Source organism: Nannospalax galili, unplaced genomic scaffold (genome assembly GCF_000622305.1).
Source record: "Nannospalax galili isolate Female #2095 unplaced genomic scaffold, S.galili_v1.0 scaffold538, whole genome shotgun sequence".
In the NCBI taxonomy this organism is placed as follows: Eukaryota; Metazoa; Chordata; class Mammalia; order Rodentia; family Spalacidae; genus Nannospalax; species Nannospalax galili.
In genome coordinates, this window is record NW_008343842.1 from 3,750,050 (window position 1) to 3,759,093 (window position 9,044).

The following is a 9,044-nucleotide window of genomic DNA, read 5'->3' on the forward strand; positions in this document are numbered from 1 at the left end:
TTCTCTTGGAAGGTGTGTGTGTGTGTGTGTGTGTGTGTGTGTGTGTGTGTAATGAAAGTAGACAGTGAATCATGAGAAAGGAGGTGGAGATCTTAGGATAGAGTTTAAAAAGAGGATGAGGGGTGCTGGAGAGACGGCTGCTCTTACAGAGGACCCAGGTTCAGTTCCCAGCACCCATATGGTGGCTAACAACTGTAACTCTATTTCCAGAGCATCTGACACCCTTTTCTGGCCTCCACAAACATTGCACATACATACATGCAGGCAAAACACTCATATACATAGACATTAATTAATTAGTTTTTAAAAGAGGATGATGGAATTCAAGTGATGAAAGTGAACAGGCAGAGTATTTAGGAGGAGGAGAGGGACCAGCAAGAGGGGAATTGTAGAGTTGGGCAAGGAGGAAGTGGATGAATAAAAGAATCATTATTCTATACATGCCTGGAAATGCCATAATGAAATTCATCACTTCAGTAACTCACAAATTTAAATAAAGATGTCTTAGCAATCATAATAGCATCTTACTGTTTTCTAAGCATAGCTAGCGAAAGCTGGTCCTCAGTTGATATTTAAGGATAAACACTCTTCTTTGAGAAGCAGCATAACCTTGGAGTTCAGAGAGAGAGCTTTGGAGGCAGCTACCTGGGTCAGAATCCTAGTTCTCTCACTTACTAGCTTGATGAACTGGGTCTAATTCTCTTCCCACAGCTCAGGGGTTCTGATGATAGCTACCTGCCTTGCCCAATCACCATAGAGACTGAACAAGTTTAAACTGTGAGCATAGCGACAGGGAAGGTCTAGGCATGTAGTAAGCGCTCCATATTTGTTAATTGTTCTTTAATGGTAACACTCGTCTATGAGTCTACAAATCTTATAGTGGTGGACTTGTTTCTCCACTTCACAGGTCTTCAATACACCATTCTGCCTTTGCTACCATTCATCTGTTCTTTAAAGATTTATCATTTATATACGTGTGTGTGTGTGTATTGTGTATGTGTGTAATAAAATGTTAAAACACATGGTAGTAAACCAATAGGGAGCTATGTGTGACTACTTTGTGTGTAAGGTGTGTGTATATGTGTGCATTTGTGTGTATATGTATGCTTGTGGAGGCCTGAGGTCAGTCTCAGGTGCTGTTTCTCTGGAAACCTTCAATAAAATGTTAAAACACATGGTAGTAAACCAATAGGGAGCTATGTGTGACTACTTTGTGTGTAAGGTGTGTGTATATGTGTGCATTTGTGTGTATATGTATGCTTGTGGAGGCCTGAGGTCAGTCTCAGGTGCTGTTTCTCTGGAAACCTTCACCCAGTTTGCCTGTTTCCAGACAAGGTTTCTTGGCCAGGAGCTCCCAGATTAGGCTAGGCTGGCAGACCAGCACTGGGATTATAAGCGCATGCCACTGCAACCTGGTTTTCATGTAGGTGCTGGGGATCAGACTTGGGTCCTCATGCTTGTACAGCAAGTGCTTTACCATGTGAGACATTTACCCAGCTTTAATGTGACCATCATGTTGTTAGGTACACTTTTAAGACCAATCTCACTCACCTCATTTCACTTTTGAGTCGTTTCCTTAACTGAGCTATGCAATACCACCCCCACTGCCCCCGACCTGCCATTACTGGAGCCAGAGTCTCACTTTGTAGCCCTGTCTGGCCTGGAATTTGCTATGAAGACTAAATGGACCTCAAACTTACTGTGAGTCTCCTGTTTCTGCCTTCCAAATGCTAAGATTACAGGCATGCACCATCATGCCAGGGGGTCTTTTTTCTTTTTCAGTGCTGGAGATTGAACCTAGCATTATACATGCTAGGCAAGTGCTTTACCCATGAGCTACATGCTACCCCTTGAGTTTTTGAGACAAACTCTCAATGTGTTGCACTCCCACCCAGGCTTCCGGGTGTGTGCTGCCATGTTCCAGCTTATCTGTGATCTTGTGTCTTTCTTTTCTCTGAGACAGGGTCTCATAATGCCCAGGATCGTCTCAAATTCACTCTGTAGCCGAGGATGACCCTGAACTCCTGCCTCTATGTCCTAAATGCTGAGATTATAAGTGTATGCCACCACACCTCCTCTATCTGGTGCTGGGGAACAAACCCAGGGCTTGCATATACAGGCAGGCACTCTACAAACTAAGTTATGTTTCTAGCCCCTCATCTGTGTTATTTTCATTTCAATTTTCTAGTAAAAAATTGACTTACACAGATAACAAACAAGCAGTGTAAGTATCAAGGCTACGTGGGTCCTAAAATATTACCCTTCCCTGTAAGCACTTCTAACAGGCTCTTAGCTTTTTTGTCAAGTTTTTTTTTTTTTTTTTTTTTTTTGAGACAGGCCCTCATATAGCTCAAGCTGGCCTCAAACTCCTTATGTAGCTGAGGGTAACCTTGACTTCTCTGATCTTCCTGCTTTCGCCTCAAGTTCTGGGCTTATAGGGATACACTATCACACCTGGGCTGATAGGGATGCACTAGTACACCTGGGCTGATAGGGATGCATTATTACACCTGGGCTGATAGGGATGCACTATTACACCTGGGCTTATAGGGATGCACTAGTACACCTGGGCTGATAGGGATGCACTAGTACACCGGGCTGATAGGGATGCACTATTACACCTGGGCTTACAGGGATGCACTAGTACACCTGGGCTTATAGGAATATACTATTACACCTAGCTGGCTCTTGGAATCAGAATCAGATGTTCCCTGCTCAGGGTCCAGTGATTCTGAGAGGGCAGAAGGGAGGAAGAAAAGGGAGGGAAGGAGGAAGGGGAGACCGAGTTCTGCTCCCTTTCTTTAGAAGTTTCAGATTTAGGAATCTGAGGCCCTATAAGGGAAGAAAAACACAAACCGGCTTCTCTTGACTCAGTTGTCTGCTGACATTTCCCCATCAGGGGAATCCCCAAATTTGCCCCAGCATGAGTTTTCTTGGGGTATGCTCAGTTGTGTGGTATGGTTATGTGCAGTACAAGTGTGTCTGTTACATAGCCACACACAACCGAGCTGCTGCGGTTTGAATATCAAATATCTTCTACTTTGGGAAGTACTGGGAACCTTAGGAGGTCGGGCCCAGTTGAAGGAAGCAGATCTCTGGGATGTGTTCTTAAGGGCGGTATCTTTTCCTTGGTTCCTTCCTGTCTCAGACTTCCCGCCCACCATGAGGTGAGCAGCTCTCTTTTGCCATATGTCCTACGCAAGCACATGGGACAAGTGACCATGGACCAAATGCCCTACAATCACAAACTCAAATCAATCTCGTCTTGAAGTTGTTTATGTAAGGTATTTCATCACAGCACTATAAAATGAACTCATACAGAAAATGGGTACCAGAGAATCAGGACAGTTGCTGTGACTATATGACAATGTGGATTTTTAGCCTTGGGATCTGGTTTGTGATCCAGGGAATTTGGAAGAGAAAAAACCTAAGATGCCGTAAGTAGAACTTAATGGGAAGTTCCTATGGGAATGAAGACCAGGATTCTGAGAGGATGTGGTCAGTTGAGGCCAGGCTCACGTGGTTTCAGAGGGGAACAAGGACTGAAAAATGGACTAGAGAGCCAATCCTCTTACATTCCAGCAAGAGGATTTGAACTCAGGTCCTCATATTCACACAGCACTTTACCTACTGAATCATCTCCCCATCCGTGAACACTTGAATCCATCAGGACTTGAGGATGGATTGAATGCATTTTGTATTATGAGCCTCTGGGGGTCCGGGATGGATTATTATAGAGTATGAAATGTCCACATATCCACAGTATTAGAGGTTTCATTGCTAGCTGATGGGTTTTGGGGAAGTTATTGGATCTTAAGAGCTCTGACCTAATGAATGGATTTATCTGATGAATTACTATATTCCTTTGGAGGTGGTCAAAGAGTACGAAGTTTCTGCCTAGTTGGAAGAAGTAGTTCACTTGGAGTATGAATTTGGGGGCTGTATCACGCCCTGGTCCCCTTTTATAACCTTTGTTGTTGTTCTTTGTTTATTTTGTTTTTTTTGAGACAGGGTCTCCCTGTAGCCTCGGCTGGTCTGGAACTTGCTCAGAGATCTAGGCATGCACCATCATGTCCCACATTATATCTGTTTTTAATCTGTTTTCAGTCTGCATGGTTAACGGTCTCTTCCACATGCTTCAGCTACCACGACATTCTGCCCAAATGCATGGAGTCAAGCAACCATGGACTGAACCCTTCGAAACCATGAACCAAAATAAACCCTTCTTTAAGTTGTTTAGTATTCTGCTACAGTGAATAAAGGAGCTAACATAACAGTCAGAGGCAGGTAAGATGGAACTAGAGCAAAGGTAGCAGAGACAAGGGAAGCCCTACTGCCCTCACTTCCCACTGCTTCTGCCTTACAAAGGTGCCGGTAGAGCTCTGTCAGCAGACTGGCAATGACGTCAGGCAGTGGACCCAATGCTAGAAGAGGGACTTGAGGAGAAATCTGAACTTAGAATTCCCTCTAGCAACCAAAGACTATAATAGAAAGAGGCAGGTTAGGGGCCTTGTATCCCATCATGAAGGGGTGACCACATCTCTTTTCTTAAACAGCCTTTTGGTCACTTACTAATAGCAAACTCTTCTACTCTCTGAAGTTTTGCATTTGAAGGATCAATCTAGTTATGAGTCTCATACAGTATTAGGTCTGTCCTGCTGGCTAAGCTGGGCCCAGACAGCTAGCTGCCTGCTGAGAGCGATGAAAAGTGTTTCAGTCAAAAGCTTCGGAGGGGCCTGGGGATGTGGCTCAGTTGCTGGAGTGCTTACCTAGTATGCAAACGTCCTGGGTCCCATCCCTAGCACCAGCATAAACCAGGTATGGTGGTACATGCCTATAATCCCAGCACTCAGGAGGCAGTGGAAACAGAAAGATCAGAAATTCAAGGTCATTCTCAGCTCCCTATCCCCACAACCTCCCCAAAAGCTTCAGAGGAGGCTGCCAGTAGAAATTTGGGTGTGTATGTGTGTACATGATGCATACACATCAGAGGACACTACTATGCCATGGAGGAGGCAGGAAACAGAGCTAAGAAGAATGATGGGAAAAATAGATAAACAGGAGGGGGAAAGGCAAAGAGACCCCAACTTAAGAAGCAAAGATGGAGGGGGCCTTTCTCAGGCCAGATGTTCCACTTGATTCTTGTTGCTTTGTTCCTTTGAGGCCTGGTCTTGCTCTACAGGCCAGGACAGCCTCAAACGCATGACCCTTCTGTCTCAGTCTTCCTAGTGCAGAGATTATAGGCCCGTGCTATCACACCTGGCTGTTAACCACTTTTATCATTCAACCACTACGTCTCAGTGGAAAACTAGTGTGAGAACTAACAGGGGTCTAAGAAGAAAACACAGCTCCACAGAGACTGCACTGTAGAGCAAGACCTATGGTGGGAAATTAGGCTTCAGGTGTAGAGAGGCCCACTCTAAGGGAACAATGTAGTAGCCAACACTCTTAATCCCAGCACTCAAGAGGCAGAGGCAAGCAGATCTCTGTGAGATACAGGCCAGCCTGGTCTACACAGTGAGTTCCAGGCCAGCCTGGACTACAGGAAGACCTTGTCAGAGAGAGAGAGAGACAGAGAGAGAGAGAGACACAGAGAGAGAGAGAGATAGAGAGAGAGAGAGAGACAGACAGAGAGAGAGCTCATAGACAATTCATGACAAGAACCTTCCCAGAAGCTGTATCTCTTCCTCAAGAGCATACTGATGACATCCAGGGATGTCTTTTGTCATTATCAGGAAACACCATTTTATTTTATTTAAGTTTTTTTAAAAATTATTTCATTTCATTTATTTATTTTTTGATCTTTTTGAGACAGGGTCTCCCTGTAGCCTCAGCTATCCTGGAACTCACTATGTAGACCAGGCTGGCCTTGAACTCACAGAGATCTGCCTGCCTCTGACACCTAGGTTCTGCGATTAAAGGTGTGCGCCACCACGCCCGGCTATAAGGAAACACCATTTTAAATAAAATCAGTAAACAACACATCTCTAAACTTAACAGTGGGAATTTGTTTTGGCAATGTATTGAAATGAGACCCACTTCTGGTGTGTGGGCCCAGCTTAACCAGCAGGACGTGGTCATGAGGACTTGATGTTCACAGAATCCAGAAAAGGTCAAATACAAAGGTCAAATGAGGCAGCGTTTGCCCAGTGTGGTTCAAGGAAGACAAGATAGCACTGGGCATGTCTGAGAACGCTGGGAAGACAGGAGATGCACCCCTGCCCGCAGGCCCTGTGCCCAACAGCACTCCCTTCTCACTGCACATCTGCCTGGAAGTTCCTTGATGGTGGGAATAGGTTGCCGGATAAAACGCAGGACTGCCAAGCAAGTCTGAATTTCAGAAAAATGACAAATTGCTTTCATTACCAGTTGAGCATCATTCATCTGAAAATCTAAAATTTGCAATGTTCAAAATCCTAATGAGTTTTGGATTAGGGAGAGTCAATCAAGGTTAAGTCTATGAAAATATTCCAATAGTGTCACTTTTTAAGCATTTGCTTAAATTTTTTTTCTTTTCCCCTTTTGAGAGAGGGTCTCTGTAGCTCCAGCTGGCCTGGAACTCCTTATGGAGATTAGGCTGCCCTAATAGAGATCCACCTGCCTCTGCCTCCCCAAGTCCTAGGATTAAAGGCATGCGCCATCATGCCTGGCAAGCATTTGCATGAGAGACACCTGGTTTGTCCCTAGGTATTATTTAGTACTTTTAAAGTATTTAATCTTATGCTCATATACATATACGCCATGTAATTTTGAGGACACACTTACACTACTAGAGAATTTGCTTCTTATCTGTAGTTCAATTTTACCTGTGCATCCAACATTTTTACTTCTGGCACCCACTACTGTAAAACACTAAGGCATGAGGTATATGCTTGAATGCCCCCTTTCTGAATCTATAAGGGTGTCTTGTACAGGGCAGATCCTCAGGACAGTCTAGGGATGACGCTGAGCTGGGAGCACCTTACAGCAGGTCACACTAGCGCCAAGCTCACCCGGTCCAGACCTTATGAACCTCATGTAAGGAGTTCGGCTTTTGGTAGGTCTTAACTCCACAGGTGGTCTGGGTTTCTAGTTTGCCCAAAGTGGATTCATTTTAAAGAGTTTCCTTTTAATCAGTACACATACATACACAGTAAGCTGTACTGGGTGGGGACAAGCAGGCAGGAGGGCAGGTGGTGAGGACTTTGGAACTGGCCAGAGTCCTGAGGGATAGGACCCTAACATTCCTGGAAACACTCACCTTTGACAGCTTGCTGGACATAGGCTGTTGTCCCATCACTGAGGGTCACCGTCTGCAGCCCCAAGCTCTCCATGTCAATCTGCTCGTGCCCTCAGACATGAAGTTGGCTTCTGGCCACCACTGAGAGCCACAGCTGAGGTCAGAGATTTACTTCTGGGTCACCAATCTGAGAAAATGGACATCATCATGTAAAAAAGTAGTACAGCTTCCTCCTGCTGAAGCAGCTAGTGAGGCTGGCCAAGAACACACAGGCCAAGTGTTCAAAGAGAACTGTTGGTTTCTATGGAAAGGTTGCAAAATATACATATGGATTCTAAACAATAGAAATATGCCAGTCAAACTGATTGTAAAGTAGGGCTCTACTGATCAAAACCCACTTTGAAACTTGCTCCCTGTCAGAGGCAGGCGGTCAGTCCCATTGCTGCTGATTCTCTATGCCCACTCCACATCACTCCTGTGCTGAATCACCCCACCCCCTGGCACTGTGGATCACTCTAAGAGATCACCCTACAGGTAACACATGGACAAGACCCCAGCAGAATTCACAATGTCCCTTGCTCCCCAGAACTATTCACTTACCCAGTATCCTCACCCCCAGGATGGCCCCTCCATCCATTCAGTGATGGGGGTCAGCCTTGAGTGCTTTCTCCCTACAAGTCTAGCTATCTGGGGCTGAAGAGATGGCTCACAGGCCAAGGGTACTTGCTGCTCTTGCAGAGGACCCCAGCTCGGTTCCCAGCACCCACATTGGGCAACTCAGGACTACCAGTAACTCCAGTTCCAGGGGATGACACCCTCTTCTGGCCTCTGTGAGCACCTGTATGCATGTGATGCACATACATACATCCAGTCACACACAGACATACACATAAAATAAATATTTTTAAAAGTCTAGCTACTTATTTCAGGCAAGCAGCCCCTTTTCTTGGTCAGAGCCTCCTAATTGCCCTCATGTCTGTTTCAATTTCTTAACGAAATTTTTCTATTTTCATTTTATGTGTATGAATGTATTGCCTGAATGTAGGTGGGTGCACCCATGTCACACTATGCCCATGGAGATCAGCAGAGAGCATCAGACCCCTGGAACAAGAGTTACAGATGGTTGTTAGGTGCTGTGTGGGTGCTGCAAACTGAACCCAGGTCCTTTGCAAGAATAGTCAGTGCTCTAAACTGCTGAGCTATCTCTCCAGTCCCTTTTATTGTGTTTTTGAGACAGGGTCTCCCTGCAGCCTAGGCTGGCCTGGAACTCACTATGTAGACCAGGCTAGCCTCAATCTCACAGAGATCCACCTGTCTCTGCTGCCCGAGTGTTGCGATTAAAGGTGTGTGCCACCATGACCAGCGTAGAGTGACTTAAAAAGTTTTTAAATTTTATGTATATGAATGTATTGTCTGTTTGAATATAAGTGCACCCATATTGTACAATACCTGTGGAGGTCAGAAGAGTGCGTTGGATCTCCTGGAACTGTAGTTAAAGACAGCTGTTAGTTACTGTGTGGGTGCTGGGAACTGAACCTGGGTCCTCTGCAAGAGCAGCCAGTGCTCTTAACCACTGAGCCATCTCTCCAGTCCCCTAGAGTAACTTTTTAAAAGTACAAACCTAAGTATGCTGCTCCCCAGTTAAAGCCCAACAGCTTCTTTGCAGGCAAGGAAGTGCAGGCTGTACTTTCTCCTGGTGCTGACAGGCCTGGGCTCACCTTCGGCAGGACCTAGAAGGCTATCAGCTCAGCCTCTGTGGCCTACCCAGGATTCACATGGCTTCTGGTGGTTGTTCCTACACCACATGCTGTGGGCTGTGCACAGG

At 45.5% G+C, this 9,044-nt stretch overlaps 1 protein-coding gene across 1 annotated transcript in view; it reads right to left on the reverse strand.

The window, feature by feature from the left end:
- The window catches only part of Znf76 (zinc finger protein 76), a gene marked incomplete in the record, with an annotated part of 20,849 nt that extends 13,445 nt beyond the window's left edge, over positions 1 to 7,404 (reverse strand). Inside the window, 1 exon segment of the mRNA XM_017799887.1 lies at positions 7,241 to 7,404. Coding sequence (XP_017655376.1) covers positions 7,241 to 7,313 — 73 coding nt within the window.
- Between the last annotated feature and the right edge of the window lie 1,640 nt (positions 7,405 to 9,044).